The following is a 27,832-nucleotide window of genomic DNA, read 5'->3' as shown; positions in this document are numbered from 1 at the left end:
TCATGGAAAACTCATGGAAAACTCACGGAAAACGGAATGTACCACTGTCCCTGCAGACCGGCTGTCTGGCCCGGTTATGTGGCCTGTTCTTATGACTCTGCTGTCGTTGCAAAGTCAATTTCCTTGCTTATTTAAATTTCAAAGCAAATGACAGAAGGTGTTGTTGCGCTGCCACAAACTGGATTAAATTTCGTTTAAAATGTAAATGGAAAAAAGCGTGATAGACAGGTTGGGCTTTTGCCGCCTGAATCGTATCCAAATTGCGTTTACAACGGCGTAACATCAAAAAAAAAAGGAAACGAAAAAAAAACCGAAAAAGAATCACCGAACGCTGGGAAAACTAAACAAACACCTCATCAAAGTACATCAAAGGACGCCCCCCAAAAATAAAAAACAGTAAAAACCCCAAAAATAACCAGGAGGGGAGGAAAATCAAAAGCGAGGCGAAGGAAAACGGTGGTTCGAAGAAAGAAAAACATTTTGCTGTGCACGACGCAGAAAATAAAATCAAGAATTTCACACCTTATCAATTTTGCTAGATTAACAAAACGAACAATGGGGTGGGCCGTTCACCACCCACTCCGGCCAGGGAAATTGCATCATCAACGTCCTTGCCGCATTGTGATCGACATCATCATCATCAGCTCCATCGTCTGGATGCAGGGAAGCCAACGTCACCACACTTTGTCATTAAGCAAGTCAAAAACTTCGACATCAAGCGGTGAACTGGGCAAAATCGGGGGATGCTACTACCTTTCGCTCCGGAAAAGCTCGGAAAATGGAGAGAGCGGTGGAGAAATCGGTTTGGCTTTGTGTGACAGCAGCGTTGACATTTATTTTGATTTCAGTTTCGAGTGCAGAACCTAAGTGGGTAAACTTTCTATTTTCCTTCATCTGTTATCCACTCCAACCTGTTCAACACCCCCCAGCCCCTTGATACACTGAGCAAAAACCAAAATCCTTTATTTAAATATTTTTAAATTGCCGAATTTTAGTATTTGTGAGATAAGAAAAAGTGCGTTATAATCATGATGTCAAAAAATGCATTTATTTATTATAAATAATCATATTTGAAATGAGGAAGTTGAACTTTACCTACTCTTACTTAGTTTTATAAAGCTGCAACATTTTCTTTCTGTGCTCTCATGCTAATGTGCATCTCGGCTTAGCTTTCTGCTCAGGGGATGTCCTTTTTATTTTGGTGTTGCTGCCACTAAATTGAATTTTATGTGGCGAATGCCAACTTTGATGTGTGCCTTTATTAATGGTAGCTGCGAACTGTCGGCTGAAGTGGGCTTAGGTTGGGAGAAATGGGGTCTAAATCAGCACTGATAGAGCGTCGGCTGAGAGTTTACGGTAATTGCAGCACAAACAGGGCCGAAAACTCCCTTCGAGCTCGGGGATTGTAAATTCAATGAAATATGGCTTGCAAAAATGCCTCGCACAAGCAACGCCTCAAAATGCCAGCAATGCGCCGTCCGTTCCTCCCGCCGACGAGCTGAACATCTGAACGGACGACCATGTGGCCATGTGACCATGTGACCATCTGACCAGCGGCGGAAAAGTCCGGCCATCGAACGGCAGCTTGGAATTCCAGGCATAACTTCTAGCAGCAACGAGCAGACGAGCATATGTAAAAAGCGGAGCCAGCCAGCGACACATAAGTACACACGAACACACATTGCTGGCGGGTTTCCATGGCACAAAAAAAAAAGAAAAGTGGGAAAAGCGTGCTAAAAAAAATGGAATGGAAAATCTAGCCCAGCCAAGTCTCTAAATTGTGTGGCCCTAAAAGTGTCCGGCGGCACATAATGCTCACAGAACGTGCACATAAAGCAAAAGTGATGGTGAACTTGAATTTAGATAGTGGAAATATGGAAATAGTAAGCTAACTTTGATAACTAATTTTAATAAGACCAGCTAAACATTGGTACAGGTAAATATTGCACTTTAAATGCACTTGTGCTTGCAATAGATAGTGTGTTATTTCTCCAAGTGCAGTGCCCACTCACACGCACACACACAAATCTGTCTGTGTCCTTGCCACATGCAACGTCTGCTGAAGCTGCTGCTGTTGCCCAATGGCCGCAAGGAATTTCACACAATTGCTAGAAAAATTGCAGAAAATTGAAAATGTGCGAGAGCGCATAAATTTTTACTGCGTCACTTGTGAATGCTAAATTGTTGTTATTTATGTGGCCACTGAAACACCAAGGCCAACTTTATCCCGCCCACCCCCTTGAAATTTCCACCGAGAAGATAGAATCTCTGAGAAGAGTTAAGACACAAATCGATTTCATTTCACACATTACAGATGCCTGTCACTGAGTCCTGTTGCCGACTGCAGTGGGATATCAAACTGAAGTCGGCAACAGAGATCTGCTGCAGTTCAAGGTCACAGGATATGGATAGTAAAAGATAACGATTATCACTTTTTGGATTTACAGAAGACCTCGCTTGAATACGTGGAAGCCAGTGCGAGCAAACAGGCGAAAGAAAGTGCTTCCGAAATGAGCCATCGAGGAAACGATCAGCAGGCCAACGCCCAAGGATATGGCTTTTTCGTGGTATCTTTCCAGCCAGATGAGCAGTTCTCGAGCTGGCTCCGCCATCAGCTTAACCTGCCGCTCCATTTCGTATTCTTTGCAGCTTTGGCCATACAATAGTAGATACGACACCTGCATGGTGTTCGCATCTTTGATGATCACTTGCTTCCTATCGCGGCTGGTTTCATTGTCCTGGAAGACGAACTCCACCAAAGCCACACATCGCAGGATCGATCCGCAACGGGAGCCACCCACACCAGCCTGGGGCTTACTCCTGGCCAGGGCCTCATTGATGTCGCAGGTTAGCTCCAGATACTTTCCATTGTCCATGGAATCCTGGGAATTCAGAAGCGAATAGACCTTCTCCAGCTTGCAGCCATAGAAGCCCAGGCGAACGGATTCCTTGTTCTCCTGCCGCAAACGGGCATATGCCTCCCCCTTCTCGTTGCCCTTGCCCGTTCGCACCTCAAAGATCTGGGTGGGTGACCGCTTGGGAGGCGACATGCCCAGGTGAGCGTACAGCTCCTCGAATTCGCAGGGTCGCAGGGAGCTCAGGGACACGCGATCGGCCTGATCCACCAGGATGTCCGTCAGCAAACGAACCACGTTGGGGGAGCAGGCCTGATAGTCGCAGTGCATGAGCTGCTGCTGCAGCACCTCCAGTCTGGGTGCATCAGCCAGCGTACTAAAAACCAAATCTATGGTATTCCAGTGGCTGGGCAATGGTCTCAGCCGCGTTCTGTAGCGATAACTCCAGGCGGCTGCCACAAAAATCGTCCACAGAGCCTCACAGCCTAGAAAATCCTCCTGGAGGCGGCGCTGGACGAGATGTAGGTCCCTCAAATGAGGCGTCACCGGTTTTAATGACAGACCTATGGAATTCGGCAGTAGTGCCGCCAAACGCCGCCAGCTGATCCTTTTCGCCGGCATTTGACTGGGATACCCCACCGAGGTGGCGCTCGATAGCCGAGTCATTTCCCCTGGATTTCGATTTCCTTCCCGAGACTGAAATTTGGAAATTGTAGTTCTGCAGAGTTTTCGGCAAGCCGTCGGGCATCAATCTAAGCCTCCGAAAATCTCGACAATCGAATGAAGTGTGTCGCTCAGGTCGCAGGTCGGATGATTGCCCCGGACTGGTTGCAGGAGATTGAATTTCGTCCTCGAATGCACTCGAAAAAATAACAATGGGATTTTGTATTTCACTTTAGCTGTAAATAATATTGGAAAAATAAACTTATACAGCTAATTTTGACAATAAAGTCTTTTTTATAGTACTCACTTCGAAGTCATTCAAGAAACTTCGCTTCGATATACTGATATAATGAGTATTTTTTTCGAGTGCATGCATAGTAACAGTTGGCAAGTGTGATCTCTGGATGGGTTATGGTTGGGTGGCTGGCTGGTTGGTCTGTAATTGATTAATGGAGCCTGATGTCGAATGCCTGATGCCTGCTGTCTGCCGCTTGATGGCTGACGCTCACCTTATGTCGGGGGTGACTTAACCTGGGTCGACCCGAGATGAGATGGGACACCCACCACCCACCCACCAGCTACCGACCAACAACCCCACTGCCTCGCCAACGGAGCAGAGATGGAATGGTCAAAGTTGCATCATAGCTACGCAGTTAATTGGATACTTTTTCAATACTTTTATCTCCGGCAGCAACCCCATTGGTTGGGTTGGCTACTCCACCTGCTGCTGCATGCGTAATTTATTGATATACTCGGGCTAAATTATGAGTCTCCTGGGGGGCGCGAGAAGGAAATAATTTTTTGTTTTACCCGCTCCGCTTCTCGCGCCGCCCGGAAAAGCGGAAAAGCGCGAGCCGGCTGCAGGTGTGGGTCTGTGTGGAAATCAGTTAACCGAAAAAGTTTGCAACTTTTTGCCGTGCTCGCTGCCTGTGAAATCAAAGTTGGAGTTTATTCAAATAAACGCCGACATTAAGAGAGTTGCAACTGTTGCGTTGCGCCGTTGAAGGCGTCTCCTGGCATTCGGCGGCATAAATCAGGGCCAACAGCCGTGGCAACTTTTTTCGCAGATAAACTTTTGACGTCATTTAACCCTCTTGTTTTTGCCTGCCTTTTCGGGGATGCCTGCAATGTTATTAATATGCCCAAGTTTCTTTTGGCGTTGTCAATTCCCCGGAGGCCCTCGAGCTTGCTGCTAAATAATTCCACTTCCCATCGATTTCCCGCCACCAGGACAAACGAATGTCTTTAAAGGATTCCCCTTCCGTTTATTACACACTAAATGGGGGCACATTTTCATATGCTCGTGGTGGGCAAAAAGTGGCAGATAAACGGGACACTCAGTGATAACATACTTACCAAATTGTTAGTCAACACAATTAGGGTGAAATGATAATTTAAAGTATATTCAGTAGGTCATATTCTTGAGTTAGTTTGTCTAATTCATACAGTTTATTTGCCACATTTAAGACTTAGGCAAACTAAAAACTGGAGATGGATAGATACGATTTTACGGACTCCACAATCCGCTCCACATAGATACTGTTGTTGTGCAGGACAAATAGCAGATTTCGCAGCGGCATTGAGTTCTGAAATGAAGAGAATGAGTCGTGAATCAGTGCGGCGAAATCAATTATCAGAAACACTCTCCATCGGAATGGCTGATAAATATATATGGTTACGGGGCTGGGAAAAATAAATATAAATTGCCTGCTGGCTGTCGATTTGATTTCATAAATATGTGCCTCACGTAGGCCAGCTCAATTGCCAATTAGAAGCGAGGCGAAAGGAAAAGAAAGCACTGGGAAAAGCGGCCGAAAAAAGCATAAAAAGAAAAGGCGGTGGCACTTGAAAATTCGTAGGCATCAACGGAAGTTGATTTGTATACGGAATCGCATATAAAGGTTGCCCACTTTTAACCTATACCTTTCTGGCCAAAACTCAATAAAGCAATCGGGAATTTTTCTCACGTCCCTCTTGGAAATTATTATGGTGCTGGCAGTCGAATGGCATTCCTTTAAACAATTTTCCCCCAACACACGCGTAGCCAGGAGTGGGGCCAGCGAGCAAACAAAGCGTGTCCCCTGGCTGAAATACAATTACCACATGGTGGACCCGGGATTTCCCAGCTCACCTGCAAACCGCTCAAAATCTTGGCAAACTTTGGACTGCTAATGCTGTCGACAAATGCTGCGAACTGTTTGTTGCTCTCAAACTCGTCGAAGAATAGGGCGTACAGTTGGTCCTGCGGCAGAATTTCCAGGACCCTCTCCACCATTCCATGCAGGCCAGTTTGTGCCTCTCCAGCGGCGGAGCTGCCATCTTCGGTGGTTGTGGCTTTGGTTGGCTCTGAAAAATGCGGAAATAGTACTCATTAAATTTCAGACAATAAGATAAATGGTTATTAAATATTTAATAGAAAATACAGGTTTCATTGTAAACTATCGTATTCATTTTCTCTTTTGTTGATGATGTGGACTTTAAACAGACAAACATTAATACTCATACGCACCGTTGACCGCTGCGGAGCTCAGAATGGACGGTTTGAACACCCCTGCCACCGAATGCATCACCTTGACCACATCTAGACCATTGGTACGCAGATAGTTGGTGAACTCCAGCACTTCCGGCAGCTGAAGTATTTTCCGCTTGATGTCCGCAAAATCGCTGCTGGCGAGAAAGGCATAGGCCCTTTGAAACTCCGCATCGTGGTGATAATAGTGGGCAGCAATGGACTGGACTTCTTGCAGGGGAATCAGTGCCACAAAGGCGCTCAAATCGACGGAATTGTTGGCCGGATTTGGCTTTTGGCGACTCAAAAATATCAAATCATCGGACGCATTGCCTTGGTCGCTTTCGTCACTCTCTTCGCTGGCGGTTCCGTCGAGCGTAACGAAGCCAATGCCACTCACGTCCGATTCGTCACTACTCGGCTTAATTAGATCGTCCTGGGGAAACCCCATCGAAAGGGAAATTGCAGTGGCAAAAATGGCCAAAACTAACAGCTGGCCGGGATTCATACTGGCGATGTGAGCTTCTGTACCGATTCCGAACTTCTGACAGTCTCTTCTCACGGTACTTTTTTCGCCCGCAGATTTGTGGAGACTTTGGAGACCATTCCAGACTGTGACAATCGTTTTGTCCGAGCGATTATTTAATTTAATCAGTAACGTTCAACGAAAACACTCAGTTGTTTGGGGGAATTCATGACCGAGGTGCAGCTAAGTGAGGTCACAACACTCGGAAAATAATATTCAAAAAATGTGAGTGCGTGTAGTTTAAAGTTATGAAACGAAATAACATTTAATTTATAAAAGCTAACAGAGGGAAAGTGCAAACATAATTAACTTTTTAATGTATTTTTTACTGCTACCAAATGTAATGTTACTTGCAATTTTTTAAGTGCATGCTATAGCTTAAGTATATAAAATATTGATTTATGTGGCTTATCGTTCGCTTCGAATAGGCCATAAAACACGACTGGCTGCCTTAGGAGCCCGCGGACTCGTAAATTATGGAAATGGGCGGGAATCCTGTGGGCGGTTTGGACCACTGCATTTCCGCCGATGCAAATCAAAGAAAAGCGCACCCGAAACACACCCCTATTTAGCGGGTGTTTGAGTGTGATACTACTCACACTTTGACAGCTGGCGGGAATGTCACCCGGTTAGTCACTGTGTGTGTGTGTGTCACTCAGTCATTTTGTCATTCAGCCAACCAGCCAGTCAGCCAGTCAGTCAGTCAATCGCTCATTCAGGCGCCCATTCAGGTCTCGTTTCCAGCTCGCTCGCTTGTCAAACTGTGCATAAAATATGTGAATACATGCATATGTGCCCGCACACTCACATTCCGGCTGATGTATTCATTTGCTCATTCAGCAAGTTAAGTAGGAATAAAATTGTCAATTTTCATGTCATTATTTCATGTCGTCGTCGCCGTTTGCCGTATGTGTCAACTGTGACACACTCTCCACACTCGTCGCAACGCGTTTTCAGATATGATTTATTCACTTGGCTTGATTTATTACAACCATCCCATCCCAACAGCCGCAGCCTGTAAATTGTTCTGCCTACAAACCATAATTGTATCCCATCGTCGTCAACGTCAGCCGGCCGAACTTTAGTTGCACCGCAATTTTTTACATAAATTATTTGACTAAGCCGCCAACTTGATTAAAACTTGGCCCAGACTAAGGCACTCCACCGACTCCACCGTAACGTATGACACTTTATGAATTTGGAGCGCAAAGTTTCGAGGGCTCAAACTTTGCCGGTGTCGGTTTGTCGGTGGGAGCCGTAAACAATTGGCCATGCCAGTTATCCTGCACTCCGAGAAATTGCAGCTAATTCGATTTAAGTCGCTCATAATTGTTTAATTAGTCGAGACCATGTGATCGTGATCTAATCCAATATGCTCCACCTGAGCTAGTGAAAAGTTGCATGAATAAATATAAATCAGTACAATTCAATAAGCATTCACAGGAAAGCACATATCTTTATTATCGCTTAACTATTTCATGTTAAGTTAATTTATGTATTATTTTTGATTTTTTAATCATCCCTTAAAATCCCAAATTCCTTGCTGATAAAATGTTTTGCTGGCTAAAATGTTAATTGGCTTAAAGAGGCTTTGTAAACGATAAATGCTGTTTTAAATTTATTAGGCACAGAATGTTTTTCCAAATTTAAGGCAATAAAAACCGATTTAAAAGACAATGCCATTTTAAGAGCTAACGTATTTATCTGCTAAATTGCACATATATGTATATATCCTAGCCACTTTAATAGAGTTTTTCCCAAGTGTGTCGAGCGGACCGAACTTATAAATTAATTTTGGCCCAACCAGAATACTTCAGCGAGCTCCTGGCATACCTCAGCTGCCATAAAGGTGGCTTCGGCCCAAGTTGGCGGCGACTTAATTAACTGCAGTCCGGCGAAGTCAGCGGTACACACGCACCTGGGGCCGTCGCAGAGGACGATGGGTATGGGTATATGGGCAAGGGTGCAGTGCATCCTGGCAGGACGCGGAGGCCAGTTAATTTCATGCTGCCTGGCTTTAGCCCCCCGACGCCATGTGTTTTAAAGTGATTTTCTTGGCCAGGCGCCCTTTGTTTATGTTGCGGCATAAGAGCGCCGCTTTACCGCAAGTGTCAACATTTATTTCCAACTTAACACTTTTGGCGTAACATGGCGCTTAATCCGCAGCGCCAAGTCGACTTGGCCGCGCCAAGAACTTGACTAATTTTGTGCAAAGTTCAGCATTAACATTACCGCAAATTAGCAAAAGTTTTCGCACAAACAGCCGCAGCGCAGGAAAACAAAAAACAAAAAATGAAATAAAATCGTGGAGCAGGGAAGAGTGGCGGGGCAAAGTGGTAAATCCGATTGCAGGGATTGCATGGTGGGAAGGCCCAAGGAAAATGGAGGGGAGCCAACCGGGCTGCAGGGAGCACTTTGAGTTGTGGCATCAGCAGACGTTGCCTGTAGTATCTGGGATGGTTCACTGACTGCCATAAATTAACTTGTCTAGGCCCGATTCCTTGCCGGGCGGCGGCCTGTCCCCAAAACTTCTTGCCACATTCAGCAGCTGGAGCAGCCGCATGCCTCTTTTATTTTGGGCGCCTTGTAATCTGTTTCACACTTAATGTTTTCGTTTGCCAGCTTGGCTTCCACTTTTGTTGCACGTCGCAAAAAGCGTTGTTTAATTGGGTACATGTCCCCGAAATCGAAACGTCAGCAGTTTAGTAAGATACTTAAAGCAAGATAAAGATACATAGATACAGTCGAATACCAATGCTCTTTCAATCTTACATAATTGCCTCTAGTAAGTTAAGTAAATGTCAGTAAATTTAATAATGTCAAAATAAGGAAGAGTTCATTATTATTCATATGCTTTGTGATGCATATGAATAACAGAGTTCATGCTACTTAAACTCCACCACCAATTGCATTAATTGATTTATTTTCTTGCGCGGTAGCTAACTTTAATAAATGCCTATTTATCTGTGACATTTTTCCCCGCACCGTGACGTTTTGATTACGATATTGGTTATTTATAGACGGACAGATCAATCGATATGCGCTTTATCCGCGCTTGTCCCACCGTCACTTGTCAATCAATATTTCGGGCTTGGCTTTGATTTCCATCTCCTGTCCCAGCGAAGGATGTCAGTAAACCGTAACAAAAACAGAAATTATGTCCTTACACACAGATCATCGGCGACTGATGACTGCTGACTGCTGCCCCCGCCTGCGCAACCTTCAATCAATTGGGGTTTTCGCTATTTTCGGTGGTAGTGGGCTATGCCAAAGTGGATAACTGGGGATGCCCCCATGCCATTCCATGCCATCCCAGTACGGTCCGGTCAGGTCCTTCGAAGTGGAGAGCAGAGTGTTCCGGCGCTTTTGACACGTTTGGCAAATATTTGAGCACGTCTAAAAGCGCGTTTCGGTCTCCAGAGCGCAGGCAGGCGTTCAATATTTTCCACGACAAGCGCCGCAGCCTCAGATGACCGATTTCCACCGCTTGCCACCGCCACAGCCAACTCAACCCCCCGCCCCCTGATTTTCCCCAACCCCTTCCATCGCGTGGCAGTGCGTGCTTTGCCCTTGGCCTGTGGCTTAATTAATTTTCGCTTCCGTTAACAATTTTTATGCGGACTTGGCTCCTTGGAAGCGCTTGGCATGCGCTGATTCCGTGTTTATGGGTCCTTTAATTCGCCACTAATGCGGCTCCGTTTGCGGCGGAATTATTTGCCGGATACATGCGATTAGTTTTGCCCAGATTGCGAATAGTTTTCGCTCTCCATTTTGCAAGCGTGCAACAAGTTAATTACATAATTCAGCCTGCACTCGCCTTTCCTGCTTTCACCCGCAATATTTATGGCGCGGGCATTGGGACTTCCGATATAAACCAAATAAACACTAAATTCCGTCTAAATAGGCAACGATAGCCGGCCACTCGGTTGCAGCGGAAACTTGGCCAAAAGAAGTATATAAAATAAAATAAAATGAAATAAAATAGCAGAAGCAGAAGCGGTAGCAGCAGCATCGAAAAGAAAGAGGGGACTTAAAAAATAAGCTAAAAGTCTTTTGAAGTTGCCAAAGTAAAAGCAGGGGTAAAAATGGGAAAGGAGGTTGGGAAAAGCGGGCATATAGCGCGATATAAAGTTGGGCTTTTTGGCTTTGACGCACGTAGCTCCCAATTTGAAAGTTTGTCGTGTGTGCTGCGTATATGTTTATATACACACACACATATATATATATATATATACATATATAGGAACAACAAGGAATCGACAGAAATTCGCAGCACTGCGCGCCGAGCATCGGAGTTTGCTGCATCGCTTTTATTAAGCTTATAAATTTTTTATTTAAGACTTTTCACTTTGAGCCGTTTGGTGCGAGTCCTGGGGGCCCAAAGGCAAACAGGAGCAGCAGCAGCGACAGTCATGTGACATTTATTTGAGTGTTGCGCCAGGAGCATTTCAATTTCGCATTTTAGTTAAATGATTTAAGCGCCAGACTTTAAGCCAACGCTTGCGACTGCCAACCCGTCGAGGCCCATAAATTATCCAAATTGTTAATGCCGAAATTGTGAAATAGTGTGACACATTCATTAAATGCCCAGAGCGCTGGATAAATGGGAATTTCAATAAAAATGCCAAAATGCACTGGCCACGACATGCGATGCGAAAACATTTGATAAACTGCAACAATTTTCCCAAGGGCTTACCACTTTTTTCTCCTCCCACTTTTTTCTGTTTTTTTTTTTTTTTTTTGCCTGTATTAGGTTGGCGAATATTTTAGCTGGAAATGCGACTAAATCCATATGGAGTTTATTCGATTTGATTTGTGGCCTGCTAAAGTTTTCAAAGTAAAAATTTTACCGATTTCGACCATTTCGATAATAAGATGCCGGCCAGCTTTTGTTTGTGTGCAAACACACGGAGAGAAAATTATAGCTGATTCAATATTAAATGGCATTAAAATTAAGATAGATAATAGAAGTTTACTTAATAAGTTTATGGAAATAAATATAAATATTATCAAGTATATATGCCACACTTTGAAGACTATTCATAAAGTCATTACCTAAAATGAATCATATAATATATATGTAATATATATTTTCAATTAGTTTCTAATATATTTTTATTTGTATTCTTTTTTGGTTAATAATTTGAAATAACCATTTTTTTTTGTGCATTTTGTGAGCTAGTGGGTCTCTAAAAAAGCGCCACGTGGTGCATATAAATTGCCAGGTCTCGCAACTTTTTCGTAGAGGTGCAAATTACTTTTGTTCTTTTTTGTTTGCTCTCGGCGTATATTTGCCTTTTTTCTATTTGGCTGACAACTGTCAAGCGTCGAATTGACCAGAGTTTTTGGCATTGCCTAAGCGTGCGTGTGAATGACCAAAAACTGGACATGGACATGGAAATGGACGCACAAGTATTTATAGCAGGACTATCGACTATCGCATGCACGGGTACTACGGGTATGTATGGTCAAAGGAAATCAATTTCCATATGCAAAACTTTTTTAGTGCACGTACTGGACGAGAGGGAGCCGAAATCGAATTTTGTCCATAAAATATTCAAATTGTTCGGTATAAACGACGCATAAACATTCTTTGTGCAGGACCTGCACCTGCAGCCCCACTCCCCACATCCCCACATCCCAAGTCCCCAAACTCACACCCACATTCACCGACCATTCCCATTTCGATCCCGCTCGAATCGCATAAATTTTTATGTTCAAATGCCAAAGGCCGTAGGCAGGCGATCGCTTAATGTGTCCCGCGGCAGAAATTCAATTTGTAGCACATCCGTGGCCGAAAGCGGAGGGATAAAAAAAAAACAAGCCACTGGAACTGCAAATGAGAAAAAAGTGCAAATGTCCGACTGGCCAAAGGACCAAGGACGCAGGAAGCAGAAGGACGAAGGAGCAAGGAGCAGGCAGTCAAATAAACCAATACAAGCCAGGAGCAAACGAATCCCCCAGGAGAGCTGGGAAGAACACAACCTGGCTGCTGCTGCTCCTGCTACTTTCCAATGCGAACGATTGATTGAAAATTGATTTCATTATGAACTTGTGATGCACATTCATTTACCCACCCAAGCCACCAAAGCCACCAGAGCCACCCCCAACCTCCGGCCCAACCACATATCCTTCAACACCAGCCGGCTTTCCTTTCCTTTCCCACAGAGTTTTGTGCATCTCAGTAGATAATTGGATTTCGGAAGGACTCCAGTCCGTAGTGTGTATTGTGCTTTTCCACTTCCAATTAGTTATGGAATTTTGCTGTATTTAAATTTTTGTATTCCCCCCAGTTAGTCTTATCGGAATGTGGAAGTGGGGTGTGGTGAATAGGGGAATGGGTGGCAACTGGGTGGCTGGACAACCCCAGATCCAGACATTTTCCCAGGAAATTAAGCCGCTTATGGCCGGGCCATTCGGTTCCTTTTGTTTTTTAATGCTCAGCCATGCTCCCCAGCTCGGTTTCTGTTCAAAACCCCCTCCCTCTTTCCGTTTGGGGCCAAAAAATATTACTCGGTTGCCATTCCACTTAAGATTCCGCTGGCCAAGTGCACTTCTGATGCCCACAAATGGCAATGGCTGTGTTGTCTGTCGCGCGTATTTAGCATAAAAGGTGCGGCCAAGACTTTGGCACGGTCTGCGGGCTTTTGATGTTACCCCAAACCCCTCCTCACCTCCCCAAAGCCCACGACATTGTTGATATTTTGCATCAAAATTCTGACAAACTTGTCCGTCACAGGGAAGGGGAGTGGCAAAGGGATGGGGGTCTAGATCCGAAGCGGAAGTGGCGACATTTTAGGATGTCACTCCGAGTTTGAGGTCGCCGCAAAGTGCGCAACACAATTTGCATAATGCCCGGTGGGTCGGATGGATGTGGCTGCGGATGTGGATGTGAATTTGGATGTGGATGCGGATGTGGATGTGGACGTGGATGCGGCGAAGCGCGGGAATGACGATGCTGGATGCGGTCTAGAATTCGGTCTACGTTTCGGGTTGCTGCACTGGGGGAAAATATAAATTAATTACATTTAAAGTGGTGATTCCATTACGAGCGTGCATTATTAAATCTTTCATTTGTAAAGTATGTTGATTGCACTTAATCTAGCTTTAAATAATTCATATTGCTAAGAAGATAATTAACTCAAAAGCTGTAATAATCTCAACTACAATAGGATTAGTTTGACTAACAAACTTTTGAAATGAAACTTTTAAAACTGAACTATTTCTGTTATTTTTAAAATAATATCCCTCCGCATAAGGACATTCTGGAATACCTTTGATTAGAAATGCTGACACCCGAAGGCACTGCAAAATACTTTGTACATTTATTTGCTCAGTGTATGCAAATGAGCGGGTGTTGAACAAGCAGGCGACCCTATCTTAGTCAGTATTGGTTCAGGTCTTGTTCGGACAGTAATAACCCACACGCAGACACCTCCCCGTTTTCGCTGGAGCCTAAATATCCAATAACACATCCCAGCCTAAAACATCGTCCTGCCCAAGGACACCATGCAGAAGTCGCCCAGGATGAGCCGCCTGTCGGACGAAAAAAAGAAAATGAAGGAGGATGAAAAGAAGGAGGAGGCGGAAGTAGACTTGGAGAAGAACAAGGAGCTAAAGTGCGTGAGCAACTATGACAAGACCGAGATACTCGACTATATGCCCCGATATATGGACACCTTCTGGAAAATGGACACCCGGCTGAGCGGATCGAAGGTGAATGGTCTATGGATGCTCAACCAGTCCAACTACAACAAGGGACTGGCCTTCACGCTGAACGAAAGACGTGTGCTGTCCATTCACGGACTACTTCCGGTGGCAGTGCGAACAATGGGTGAACAGGTGCAGGTCTGCAAAAATCTCCTCGCGACATTTACCGATAACGTGCAACAGTATATATATCTGACCTATCTGTCTCGTCGAAATAGGCGACTATTCTACTTCCTTTTGCTGTCCGATCCCGATCGCTATGTGCCCATGACGGATGCCTCGGGCTCGTTAGATCTGCTAACGGTCCACAGGATGCTCCACTCGATGGGTCAGGGTCTGTACATTTGCATTAAGGATCTGGGGCACGTGTCGCAAATCCTGTGCAATTGGCCACACCGCTGCGTTCGCTGCCTGCTGGTGAGCAATGGTGCCTCTGTTCTGAGTGTGGGTGACTTGGGTGTCGATGAGATGCCCATACTGTTCTCCAACTTGCACCAGAATGTGGTCTATGGCGGCATTCATCCGGCTTATTGTTTGGCCGTAATGTTGGATGTGGGCACCAACAACGAGGAACTGTTGCAAGATCCGATGTATACGGGCCTGAAGGAGCGCCGTTGCTCAGAGAAACTGTACGACCAGCTGTTCGAGGAATTCACACTGTCCGTGATGCAGCAGTATGGACCACGTGCCCTGATCCTGTGCAAGGACTTTGAGGCCCAGAAGGCCAAGAAGCAATTGGAGCTGTACCGCGCACGCCAGTGCATCGTGGACGTGGACTTTCAGTGCTTCGCTGCAGTTGCTCTGGCCGGCGTGATTGTCTGCAACCGATTGAAGAGAGTCTTCTTCTCCTCCAACGTATTCCTGTTCTACGGCGCCGAAGCCATAAACATTGGCATGGCTCGATTGTGTATGGTCCTGCTGAAACGTGAGGGTCTCATCGAAATGAAGGCCAGGGAGAAGATTTGGTTCTTCGATGCCAACGGATTGATAGTACTGGGCAGGAAGGACATACCGGAAGAGCTGCTGGAATTTGCCAACCAAAGGGATCCGATCCTCGATCTGGTTGAGGCCATTCAGGAGCTGAAGCCCAACATACTGGTGGGTGGGTCATCACTGCCGAATACTTTTACCCCCGATGTCCTGCGTGCCATGGAGAAGAGCGCCGATCAACCTGTGATATTTGCATTATCAAGACCCCTAGAGCAAGCCGAGTGCTCTGCGGAGGATGCCTTCTCCTACACGAAGGGTCATTGCATCTTCATCTCGGGTTCGAAGCTTCCCCCGCTGAAGTATGCCAACAAATGGTATCAGCCGGGTCATTGCACTAGTAGCTATTTGGTAGCTGGAATAAGTTGCGGCGTGATCTTGGCCGGATTCACCACCATTCCGGATGAGGCATTCTGCGTGGCCGCCGAGCGTTTGGCCAGCTTGGTCTGGCCCTGTGACCTGGAGAAGCGGAATGTGTATCCGCCGATGAGGAAGATCCAGTGCATCAGCCTGCAGATTGCCGAGGCCATATTCACGTACGCCTTTGGACGCGGCCTGGCCACTTTGTATCCGCAGCCGGAAAACCCAATGGAATACATCAAGAACTCGATGTACAACCCGGAGTACCGAATGAACATCGTTGACGTTTACTGCATGCAAAACCGTAGTATCGCCACCACGGAATCCCGCAAGTACTACACGCTTGATATCTAGGACCTGTACTTACGTTTAGGCCATTATTAAATGAACTAAACCATAGGGCTGAAGGCTGGGATTATGGGCCAGTAACTGGGGGTCAAATTGCATGGCATATCATGTCTAATAACAGTTGTTTGCCCTGTCTGCATATTGATTTCGATTCGAACCAAAGTCGGAGTACAAGTACGCCAGCGGGCAATTAATTGCATGCAATTTTCATGTGTCAACTCATGCTGTGTGACTAAACTCGCATATACTACGTACATACATATATGTATGTACGTATGCACGTACATGGTCTACGGTTGCATGTGTGGGTGGTGTTTCGGGATGGGTTTCAGAATTCTCGGGGGAGTGCATTCGAAACTATCGCAGTACGACAATAAAATAATTGAAACAACCACCATGAAATGGCAGGAAACATAGCCACAGCAAAAATGCAGACAAATTAAATTGCACGAGTGTGTGCGTCTGGCTTTGACAGGTGTGCGTCTGAGCGAAAGCAGCGATATTCCATTCCATTTATCAATACGGAAAATGAAATGCAACCCGGCATTGTATCGGTTTGCTCTTTGTCATATTGAATGATTTGCTTAGGTTTTTTACTGCACTTTCCGGCTAACGTTTATCAGTTGGCCCTTTGGCCAGAACGGAGCTCAGCTGGAGTTTTGGATAGCCACATATACATATAGTTTTTGTACTAGCCAATAGAACTGGACCGTTCCCAAGTCGTTTTAGCTTCACCGCAAAGTTTTATTGGCCTTAACTCGAAGGGAATTTCTCACACTATGTTCGGACCCCACGAGATGACTTCGTAGCCAATGGTTTTCAGATCCTGGGCATCGATGGAATGTCGCGAGAGTTCTTGAACGACGCTCTGTACATTGCTGGTTTTCTAAAATAAGGAAAATGAAGGAATTTTTAAAAAAATACTTCCAAAAAGAAGACATTCTTAAAGCTCATACAAGCAATATCTTATTTATATTATCTCATCTTACCCATGCCGCTTCGGATTTCGCCTTGAACTCTGCACTTTTCAATGCCTGATAGAACTTGGCGAATAAAGCACTCTTCTGCCGCTTTTCATTTATCAGGGCGACAAATCGATCACGGGGCAAATGCGTCAGTATTTCCTGCACGAAACTGGTGAACGAACTCAACTGTCTGACCTCTGAACCCGATTCGAAAAGCACCAAGACAATCTGCTCCCTAAGGTCGTGATAAAGCGACCTGCGAAGCCTGTTGTATGTATTATTACGAAACCAGTACTTCTCCACAGTTCTTTGGGTCGTGTCATTGAGGTGCACGAAATTAATTAGATCCACAACTTCTGGCAGAGATTCAATGCGCTGTTGCAGCCTCTTGAAATCGGAGCTGCGCAAAAACTTAATGGCCTTGCGGAATCCGGAATCCGTGATCATATGCTCGGCGACCACTTCGTCGATGGTAACCGTGGGAATCAGCTTTTCGAAGTCTTTCAGTTCGGCTATCAGCTCCGGGGAGTATTTGTATCTCCGGTGATAGAGAAACTTTCCCGAAACCAGCACCAAACTGAGCAGCAGGAATTGCAGCACCAGTCTCAAAGTACTCATATTTGTGGCCTTTTTACTTGTACAGCGGTTTGTTTAATACTACACAGTAATATTGAAAATGAGATTAAAATTTGTATACGGCATGCATATGTTATAGTATTGCTCTTACTCGTTGAAGTTTGGATTAGCCTACTATAATGAAGCGTTTGTCGCATTGGATACTACATTTTATAAACTGTCTAATAATTTTTATTCTTAATTTTAATCAACTTAATATTATATGATATATGAGCAAATGCAATGCTTGTTGAAATGGTTGCGCTAGTAGTCTCTTTAAAATCCTTTGACTGTTACTTACCAATGGAATCTATATTTGTAAAAGGGTATCAGAAAGTCGACTAGTGAAACACAATGTTCATTTCAAGACTCTCTTGTTATCGCTGTGACTTACTGCTCTCCAGAAAACATTGCTCGTTCGAAATGAATAAATGCTGTGTTTTATGAGCATTCGAAGTCGAATTCGACTAAGAACAGTTTCCCTTGCTTCCCCTTCTACAGTCGCCTCCCGAAATAAAAGTCCACACCAGTTTCAGTTTTGCTTATTAAAGAATCTTATCACATTTATTTACTGCATTTTACTTTTTATGTGTTTACACCTAATTTGTTTTCATAATTTCTTTCATTTTTTCTGATTTGTGGTTCTCCGAAATTATTTCAATAGTTCGGGAATCTGCGTTTGAAATGATTCAAATGGAACCTTGAACTTGGTATATTCGAATGATGGTTAAGCGCAAATCTTCTTTTATTGTATGAATACTTTGTAAAAGTCGTTTATCTATTTATGTATATATATATTTACCGCGAATATTTATTTACTTTGTTTTAATATTTTTACAGTGAATGTTTCGTTAAGTACTCAATTAATATTTATTTTCATTCTTAATTGCGCACTGGCAATTGGATTCATATTTTTTCCGTGTTTTTTTCATTTGTTTTTAGAGTTTTCATTCAATTTCCTCATTTGCTTTGTTTTTGTTATATTTTTTACTCAACATCATGTGATTGTCATACAAAACATTTCACATAATCTTTAAATTATTTACAATAATCGTCCAAACCAAAAAAACACTACTAAAGGCAACGCAAAAACATTTCATCCATTAAAGTTAGAAGCTCAGAGCCTTAGTAGCTTTTAAATATCTGTTGTTTAATAGTTATTTTTCTGTGGTTTCCGTTTAGTTCATTTACAATGGCAATGCCAGTTTGCAATGCTAAAATGTTTATTTTTTTCCTTTTGTTGTCCTAAGATGAAAACATTAAAAACTTTTGCAGAGAAAATCCTTAGAAAAATATTTAGAGTGTGTGTGGGTGAGAATAATGCTTAAGATTTTCGTTCCATTATTCCCCATGTTTTTATTTAATTTTATTTTTCTGTTGAACAAACCTATTTTAGATTCGGGCTGAGTGAAGCGTTTGGGTTTTCCTTGATTTTTGCTTTATTATGGCAGTTTTCGCGGATATAAATATGTTTACTAAATGCAACGAGTCGTGTTTGAGTTTTTTCAATTTTTCTTTTTGTTTCGTGAGAATGAATTTCTGCAATATTACTAAAAAAAAATTACGCGCCACACCAACTTACCTACGCTAAGTACGGGTAAGTAACCATGAGCATGTTGGTCTCAATGCAGTAACTTCATGTGTCCTATATTTATTTATAATTACGCATATGCATATATAACTATGTATTGCTTATCGTAAACATTAGGCCAACGCACAATCTATACAAGAGCGAGTTAATGCCGAATAGAGAATTCCAAATCATAATCGGAGCCAAGTAAAAATCAAAACTAACGCTGGTTCATACTTATCGTCTAAAGCTCTTCTATGTACAAGTCGCCCTAAGTTAATTAGTTTCATATCCATATAGCCGTTCATGCTGTGCGTCATTTGTTTTCCGAAACTTTATTTCCGTTTCTGGTTTTGGCTATCGTATTAAGTTGGTTCGGTACTTGTCTATGACCTAAACAGGGACTGCTAATCGTGTATATGTATATCTTAGGCTAGTTTAGTCGAACAAATATGGCTAAGTAATATACAAATTCGTTTAAGATCTTCCCAACCCCAAACCCGAAATGGCCAAGCGACGAGTTGCCGGAAACTGAACCAAATGGAAAACATAATCGAATCGTTGCGTTGCGCCTCATGAGCTTGGTAAATACATTGCCTTAGGTCAGATTCTCACTTAGGTGGTTGCAGTTCCATCTGTGTCTGTATCTCAATCTGTATCTGTATCTTTTTTCGCTTTCTGTATGCGTATCCATATCCATATCCATATCTGTATCCGTATCGTTAGATTAGCTTAACCTTAGCTCGAAATAGAAATAGTTTCTTCTGTAGGTGTGTCTTTGTGTGAGTGTAAAACCGTAATTTCCATTTGACTTATGGCAGGATCCTTTTGCTAGTAACTTTTCTCGTTTACTCCATCTTTGTATATCAGTTAGTTAATGTCGAAAATTATTCAGTTTGACGCTGACAACATCTCAAAACGAAACGAAAGCATGACCAAAAAACGCATCGAAATTATCAGAAATATTGTCGATTTTAAAAGCTTAAAAATTTCAGTCTTTGTAGTGGTTGTTTTTCCATTCCATAATTATTTTCTTTACTCATAGTTTTTCCTCAGCCCGGCTCTTGTCCCATTTTCATACTTGTTTTTCACATTTTTCTCGGTTGCTTACTGCTTTTCAGCGCCTGCAATCAGAATAAGCCTAAATAAAGCAAATATGTTTAGATATATGGAAAGTGAGATCGGAAAGTGGAGGAAAGGGAGGTTCGTGTGGGTTGTCTTACATGGGCACTCAACTTACATTTACATTTTAACTAGAAACTTTAGAAGCGAGCAAATATGGTAAGCACGAACACGAAAATGTACAATTTGCGGTGGGCGCTGGCCACGCCCTCCGTCGCCGACGACAAGAACTCAAAGCTGTACAAGTACTCTGGGCAGCGGCAACAACAACAAGTTGTGGGGCGCATCATCAGCAGGAGCAGCGGCCGAAGAGGGGTGGCGGGGGGGATGGACAAAGGACATTTTTGGTTAGATTTCGTCAGGGTCTACTACTGCTAGAACTACAACTACTGGTTGGTTATGCGGGGACAGTCGATGATGGGTGGGTGTACTGCGAAAAAACACTGCTAATATCAAGATTTTCAAAAATTATGTATGTAAAATATATTTACTTTCATTTAGAAATTTAAACAATAATTGTCTTTTAGTAAATTTAATATTTAAATGATTTAAAATGTTTCGAAAAGAGTGTCTAAACGTATGCAGTGCATATTTTGGAAGTATTCATTTTATCTCGAAATGCAAAATTCGGTTATTGATTTTTTACCTTACATCTTAAAAGAACTTATTCTTGATTTAGAAATGTTTTTTCCAGTACTCTGATTATGCAGGGACCAAAGATAGCATGTGTTGTCCTATTTTCTGTGACTCAAGGATACTCACTTCTGGGTCAGACCAAAGCATCGTTGCTGAACACATCATTCACATGCTTTCCATTGCTGCTGATTGGTCCTGTTTTGTCCTTGAGGCCGCATTGCTAGTAAGGCGCAAATCGAAAGAGAGCGAGAGGAAGGGGAAAAAACACTTAGATCTCTGCCAGCGAATTACAAAATAATTAAAACTCAAAAGGCACCCCCGCACCTGACGCCGAAAAATTAATTAAAACAATTAACGGCAGCTGGCGCCCAAGCCCAAAATATATATATATATATATATATTCCCAGGATACTCACCTCCTGTTTGGCCTGCCACTGCTTCATGGCCGATTTGTATTTCTCGAACTCGTTGCACCAGTGCGAGTAGATTTTCTGGTAGTCCTGCTTCTGCGACGGCGGCGAGCATCTGAATGGGAAAAGCGAACAATAAGTTTCTGACATTTCGCGGAAATTAGGCTTGGAGATGGGAGTGGGAAATCACGTGTCGGAAGGGTTGCCAAGTTGGATATTTTCCTTTCCGAACATAGCTTTATTCTAATATTAATATGGTTAAAAGTGCCTAGAATATGGTAAATCAATTCTGTGACTCTATTCATTCACTTTTTATACAACTAAAAGCAAGTGAATGAATTTGAATATTCAAATATTCATGATATCAAGATAGGGCTAATTTATTATTGTTTATAACTATCTTGTTATAAAATAAATTGTATTGAAGTAGTTCACAAGTAGATATTTTTACTGTTTTTATACTAGAAAGATATAGTTCAACTATATTTAATGTAAGCTGGTAATATGTCATTAGAACTCATGAATTTGTTAGTTTCTCCAAAGTATCTTATCATTGGCATTTCCAACCCCGTCTTGGCCAGCCCCAGTTGGCACCACTGGCCACCTCACTAGCGATTCCCGAGCTGACTCACCTGTGGGCGTCCACGGTGACGCCGTAGCTGCAGAGCAGGGTGCCGTCCAAGTAGCTGTCGTATCGCCCGCCGTCGCCCTCGTTCACCGCCAGGAGGACCAGACCGCCCTCGTTGGTGTCGATGTACTTGGTGGGGGTGTAGCGCACCTCGTAGCTGCCACAGAGAGAAAAAGAGATGGGAGACAAGAGATAGAGACAGATGTAGAGAGATGGCTTTTCAGATGGCTGCTGCGATAGCGCAGGGGATTTTCCAATTTCTATTCGCATTGAGAGGACGCACAATAAAAATCAATATAAAGTGTGTGCGCGAGACACACAGACTTCGACTTCAACTTCGACTGCGTCGACAATTCAGTTGGAAAGTTGAAAGTTTTTCCATTACTTGGGCACCGGCAGCGGCGAAAACGCCAAAAAGCAGACTTCGAGCGCATTTTAAAGTGTCAATTTACCGCAGCATTGGCGCGGCTAAGTGAGATGAAGCGGCGTATCGCTTACACATTTTCCCCGCCGTTATTCGCTTTCAATTTTCCCAGAGATCTGCGATTCGGATAAGCGCGAATGGTGTAGGGTTCCCCCAAAAATAGCTCCAAATACGATGGTCTTCGCGCTTTAAAGTTATTTGTGTTTGAAATGTTCCCTATTGTTGAAACTAATGGGCTTGCACGTCATGAAACAGTGTTATATTTGTCTCATATCATATTTCTAAAAAATGTTAGTGTTAAACAGATATCAATAGATATCAAAGAATGTGCCCCAAATAACATAGATCCTATTTAGATAGTGGAAATCCTGTGTAATCTTTAATAGCCATATACATTTATATATATATAGTACCAATACTATATGAAAGATGCTATTCCGCAATACTCACCGTCCTTTTTCGGTGGAGTGATGGTACCAGCGTGTCTGCTTCTTCCGCAGCACTTCCGGCATTTTGACAAAGCAGGAGAGGTGCAGGGTTTGGCCGTAGGAGGAGGTGACCTTCTTGCGCAGCACACTGGTGTCGCAGATCCCGGACGTCTCGTTGGCCACATCCTGCAGCAGACCCAGCTGGTAGGGTCGGCAGGCATTGACGTCCTTGTCCCAGCCGCAGTAGGGATCCGAGACGCAGCGGAAGCAGCTGTCGTAGCGGCGGGCGCACATGGCAATGTCGATCTGCTTCACCTGGTGATCGGTGGCCACGTACAGGGATCCTGTCTTGTGGCTGAGGGTCATCTCCCGGATGGGTTCGTTGTGCGGCGAGGCCTCGAATATGTCCACTAGGTTCGAGTGCCGCTGGCCGTAGTGCATGAACTGCACTATCTTGTAGATGTGGCCAGACGTCGTGGCCACAAAGTACACTAGGAACTCCTGGTTCAGCTTGTCGATCCGTATCCTGCGGCGAAAAAGAGCGAGGCGAAAAAAAGAAGACAAGAATGGCAGCGTCAGTGGAAAGCGCTTAGCTGAAAACGCATCCTGCGGCACTTTGTTCACAAGTTCCGGCCAAGACAAAACATTTTTCGCTGCCAGAACAACTGACAGCACACAGCCAGCCCAGGATGCTGTGCACTGAGAGAAAAACAAATGAAGTTTTAACATGTCGAGCTAAATAAATCTGCCAGAAGCTCAGTATCTTGCTAAGTATCTTTTAGATCATTTTGAATTTTTAACTGTTATATTTTGGATAAATAAACAAGGCAATAACTTCATTCAATTTTTGTGAAATGTTAAGCCTTACTGGCTCATGCTCCTTATGAGCAAATTATTATTACTTTTTTAATGAATTGATTTTTTTTGCTGTCAGTGCACACATACATTGGTCGGACGAATGTCAACAAGGATACGGAGTAGCCGTGCTCCTGGCTCCTTGCCAGACCGACCGACAGTCAACTGGCAACTGGCTGGCGGCGCTAATGAATACAGTTCTCACTTACTTGTCCACCACCAGCTTGGTGAGTATGACGTCCCGCTTGAAGAAGACCGGATTGCCAAATTCATGATCGACCGCCTTGTCCATTAGCGGATGCTTGCGAATGAAATTCAGTACGGAGTCCGGCAGCGTGGCGGTGTCGTTGTGGCAAGTGCCAGGACGTGGCTCCGGCACTTTGGAGTTCAGCACGGGCAGCCAGGCGCTGTTCGAGGTGGCCTGCTCCTTGAATTTGCCTGGATGGGGAGTGGAATATACGGAGAATGGAGATGGGCGCATCAGTACGGAGTTGAGTGCCGGGGAATGCTGCTCTTAATTTATGTGTGTCAGTACTGCGCGCCAGCTGATTTGTGGCACTCGCACTCGCAGTCGGTAAATAAAAATACAATTTAAGAGACACGAACAGTGCTTTAATGTTCATGCAACAACGCGGCAATCGGATTGTAATATTTAAAAACTTTTTCTGCCGCACATACGGAACAAAGTTTTTTTATAAACTTTCTTAGCTATAAAAACATGAGAATTTGATATATTATAGACAGCCCATTTACATAAATAAAATCAAAAAGAAAACGATTTTTTTTCCTACTGCACTACAAGTTCACATTTTTTCGTTAAATCTCGCAGTGTTTCCCTGTGAATATTTGCATATTATTATTTTCAGATTCCCGCAAGAGCATGATTACGCGGCAAGCATGGAATACAATTTAAGAATCACATTCTGGCCTTCGAGAGCGGCTCCATAATCGTTTGTGGCCATAATTAATTGCTGTGGCTTTCCACATTTTTTTTTATCACACTCGCCGTTGTCTGTACAACATGCCCGCAAACTTTTCGTAATGAATTTTAAGTGTATGCCAGATTTTTTGCACCACTTTGCCCGGTGGCAGTGTCTGTGTGGCAGGATCTGTCTGCCCGATTGTCTGCATGTCAGTCTTGGCACCGCTCCACACTTGCAGCCAGAGCCCGACTTTATGGTGTTAATGAACTTTCCGGGGCAAGTTGGGCTGGGCAGAGAGTGTTGACTGTACTCATTACTTGGACCGGAGGTCCTGCAGTTAAAGAAACTCAGCTGCCAGGCTGTTTCCATGAAAGAAGTGGGCGAGGGTGGGCGTTTGCGACTGCCACCATCAATTCAATGCGCACCATTTAACGCTCAAATTCCAGGGAAAGGCCTCCACCTGTGCGCGTAATTCCATCCGCATCCGTCGCCGGAGAAAAGGAATCCCGCCGGAGAATTATGGACACTGCAATAAATCACACGAGCATCCCACACACCCCACACACACACACACAGACACCGACCTATATCTACAGTGAATACTCACCGTCGAAGGCCGCATTGATATCCCGGATGTCGTAGCTGCACACAGCCGATCCAATCAGACCATTCGTATTCGTTGTGAACGTGGCATAGAACTTGGTATCGTCCGTTGGCATCTTGTAGACGGATTGTATCTCGTTGAAGTAGAAGGGAAATTCGCTGGAGATGCTGCAGTTCATCCGCGCCTTCAGATACGTGGCCCAATTCTGGCTCATCATGTACTTGCCACCGCGGTCGTTCTTGCACACCCGAGCCACGCGGGAGTAGACTGCTTTTCCGCAATTTATATACTCAACGGCATGTTCGCGGAAGAAGAAGTACACAAATTCACCAATCTCAAAGGAGCCGACGAAGTTGGGCTCTGAAAATGAAGCGAATAATGTGTGAGATTTGTTACATATTATTTGAATTTCATTTAAAAGTACTCTTAACAATATATGATTTATGACCACTACTTACTGTCCAGCAGCTTGGAGTCGTACTTCACGGTTCTCTTGAAGTTGGCCTCCTTGCGTCCATTCGTCAGGTTATACAGGTCCGAGCGGAATATGACGGAATCCGCTTTGGTGAACTCGGCATTTGTGCCGGCGTACTGCATTTTGGGTTAAGGCGGGGGAGAGAAATGACACAGACATTGTTAGCAAGGGGGCAACTGTTGATAAGGCTCGAACATCACGCATACGCCCAGTAAGCCAGGGCACGCACGCACACAATTACGCATAAAGTGTACGCACGTGCCTCCCTCTCTGAGTGAACTCATCTGCTCATGTGTATGTGTATGTGTGTGTGTGTGCCTTGTGCTCTAATTTAATTTGAGCTGCTTTATTGCTGCCTTTCTCTGTTTTTGCCGTCTTTAAAATTTTCTTGCCTCGTCCCAAACACAACTTTGCCAACTTCCTTCGTCTTTGGGCCCCGCTTTACTTTTGTAATTTTATTACAATTGACATTTTTCTTTTTATTTGCGCCTTCCTTTATCCGTACTTTTATTCCACTTCCGCTTTTCGGGTCGAACTTACCAGGGCGGGCAGGCCGAAGGGATTTCCGTTCTCCACATAGACGGCGGTTGAGTTGTCAGCAGGATCGTAGGGACACTTGCCAATGCCCAGGCCAATGCCGGGCACGTACTGGGATCTGGGTAAATGTGTTAAGTTTGCCTGCGGGTCAAATGAGCCGGTGGTTCAGTAGCGGGTGGATTGGGGAGAGAGAAAAAGCAAACGAACGAAAAGCGCATTAGTTGACTTTAATTTTGGTCGCCCGCTGGGCTGAAATGAACTTCAAAAACTTGACTGACATTCCCAATTAGGCACATTGATGAAGTCGCTGGAAAACCCCTTTTTCCCACATCGCGAAAAAAGGATTTTTAATTTATGCCAAAGGACTCAGAATGCCCCCAAGGTTTGAAATTCATTTCTTGACTATTTAAGCAGTCTTTAATGGAACATTATATCCATCTTTTCTGTGTACTTACGTTTATTACGTAATCCTTGGGATTGTGGGCGTTGGTCCCGCAAACATATAGCTTCTGGCCATTGAAGTTCATCGGCTGGATAACCCTTATGTGATTTCGGCATTCCACCTTCTTGTCAAGCGCCAGAAAATGCAATTGCATTCGATTTGTAGTTTTTTTGTTTTGTTTTGTTTTGTGTAATTGTAATAAATGTTAGAAAATAATAGCCGTAAGGAAATCATATGGTGGTTTTTGTGGAAATGCAAATGGAAATAAAGTGGGAAGGACGGTGGCATGAGTTAAGTTCACAAATTCGTTGATATCGATAGAAAATTTTGCACATGCTTTGAAAGGATTTTAATGGTTATAGAAATTGACGACGAGCCACTCACCTCCCGTTTTCCTTTTGACACACAATTCAGGATATCCGATCCGGTGGGCTCCAGTATGAGGACATCGCGCTGGAAGCATGAGAAATGGCATTCGGTTTAAATTTATGTTGGCCAAGTTTATTGAAAGCGTGCTGGAATGCGTCCCCGGCAATGGAGCATGTTCAACTGAGAGCACGCGCCACAATTTTTTGGTATACCCGCATGTCGCGTTTTCATCCCGATTGTATTGTGTATGTGGCTCACGTTGGACATTTGTTTATTTAATTCGATTCTTTCTTCCTTTTTTTATTTATTTTTTTTTTGGTCGGCACTTGAATCGACAAGGAATCTGCTTTCTGTGTTTGTATTGCTGCACATACTTTTGCCTAAGTGAAAGCCACAAATCAATGGCGGAAAAGCAAAAGCCATCGACTGACAATTTTTATGCTTGACATATAGACACAATATCCGGTGGCTCTGTGAATGCACTTTCCACTTTTATTTCCACTTGCCCCAAGTGTCAGTTCCTTTTGGCCGGCGTATAAGGTCTAAGTGCTGGGAATCGACTTGAAATGGCCCTCCTTTTTGCCCGCCGCTCGCCCAGAAGTCAGCACAAATAATTGCTGTTAAAAGCATTTGCTACGTCTCAGGAGGTGGCGATAGTGCACTGGGCTCCATCCTGGACTGCAGCTTCCAAGGACAAAAAAAAAAACGGCGGAAAACGGTTGAACGGACAGAGGCGGATATTGATAGTTGAAGATGGAATCATTAAAGAGCAATTGCGAGCTGTCAGTGACAAGTTGGTCACTCAGAAATGCAAAGGGTGGGTTTCAAGGCGTTTCTTCTTTTATCTCCCATCAATGGCCCGCGAATTTAT

General features: G+C 43.9%; 5 protein-coding genes across 9 annotated transcripts in view; 1 reads left to right on the top strand and 4 right to left on the bottom strand.

Moving 5' to 3' along the window:
- Positions 1-2,278: 2,278 nt before the first annotated feature.
- On the bottom strand, positions 2,279-3,805 carry LOC6609449 (protein mono-ADP-ribosyltransferase Parp16). The gene has a single exon (XM_002034098.2). It carries the CDS (start codon positions 3,519-3,521, stop codon positions 2,442-2,444), a length of 1,080 nt encoding a protein of 359 aa, XP_002034134.1. The 5' UTR covers positions 3,522-3,805; the 3' UTR covers positions 2,279-2,441.
- A 1,095-nt stretch (positions 3,806-4,900) lies between these two features.
- LOC6609448 lies at positions 4,901-6,622 on the bottom strand. Its single transcript, XM_032715840.1, has 3 exons — positions 6,028-6,622; positions 5,650-5,864; positions 4,901-5,104 (listed from the first exon to the last, which is right to left on the bottom strand). The coding sequence occupies exons 1-3, from the start codon at positions 6,533-6,535 to the stop codon at positions 4,997-4,999; spliced, it is 831 nt and encodes a 276-aa protein (XP_032571731.1). The 5' UTR covers positions 6,536-6,622; the 3' UTR covers positions 4,901-4,996.
- Positions 6,623-13,837: 7,215 nt separating this feature from the next.
- Positions 13,838-16,009, top strand: LOC6609447 (NADP-dependent malic enzyme). The gene has a single exon (XM_002034096.2). The coding sequence runs from the start codon at positions 14,063-14,065 to the stop codon at positions 15,962-15,964; it is 1,902 nt and encodes a 633-aa protein (XP_002034132.1). The 5' UTR covers positions 13,838-14,062; the 3' UTR covers positions 15,965-16,009.
- Positions 16,010-16,678: 669 nt separating this feature from the next.
- On the bottom strand, positions 16,679-17,648 carry LOC6609446. The gene is made up of 2 exons (XM_002034095.2): positions 16,948-17,648; positions 16,679-16,844 (listed from the first exon to the last, which is right to left on the bottom strand). Exons 1-2 carry the CDS (start codon positions 17,539-17,541, stop codon positions 16,731-16,733), a joined length of 708 nt encoding a protein of 235 aa, XP_002034131.1. The 5' UTR covers positions 17,542-17,648; the 3' UTR covers positions 16,679-16,730.
- Positions 17,649-18,074: 426 nt separating this feature from the next.
- LOC6609443 (semaphorin-2A) overlaps positions 18,075-27,832 on the bottom strand; it is a 45,055-nt gene continuing 35,297 nt past the window's right edge. Inside the window, exons 5-16 of one of the 5 annotated variants that reach the window (XR_004361381.1) lie at positions 26,977-27,045; positions 26,606-26,716; positions 26,154-26,291; positions 25,597-25,729; positions 25,142-25,498; positions 23,821-24,049; positions 22,779-23,282; positions 21,909-22,061; positions 21,283-21,391; positions 20,993-21,086; positions 20,349-20,480; positions 18,075-20,249 (exon numbers count right to left, since the gene is read on the bottom strand). Coding sequence is in view for 2 of the 5 variants with exons in the window: in XM_032715381.1 (XP_032571272.1) it covers positions 21,000-21,086; positions 21,283-21,391; positions 21,909-22,061; positions 22,779-23,282; positions 23,821-24,049; positions 25,142-25,498; positions 25,597-25,729; positions 26,154-26,291; positions 26,606-26,716; positions 26,977-27,045 (1,890 nt within the window). In the remaining 3 variants the exon portion in view is untranslated. The remainder of the gene's footprint in view (positions 20,250-20,348; positions 20,481-20,992; positions 21,087-21,282; positions 21,392-21,908; positions 22,062-22,778; positions 23,283-23,820; positions 24,050-25,141; positions 25,499-25,596; positions 25,730-26,153; positions 26,292-26,605; positions 26,717-26,976; positions 27,046-27,832) is intronic. The other 4 variants (XR_004361380.1, XR_004361382.1, XM_032715381.1 and 1 more) reach the window with 4 other exon arrangements.

The sequence above is a fragment of the Drosophila sechellia genome, chromosome 2R (assembly GCF_004382195.2).
Source record: "Drosophila sechellia strain sech25 chromosome 2R, ASM438219v1, whole genome shotgun sequence".
NCBI lineage: Eukaryota > Metazoa > Arthropoda > Insecta > Diptera > Drosophilidae > Drosophila > Drosophila sechellia.
The sequence above is the reverse complement of the archived record's forward strand: the minus strand, read 5'-3'. Positions and strand labels throughout refer to the sequence as shown.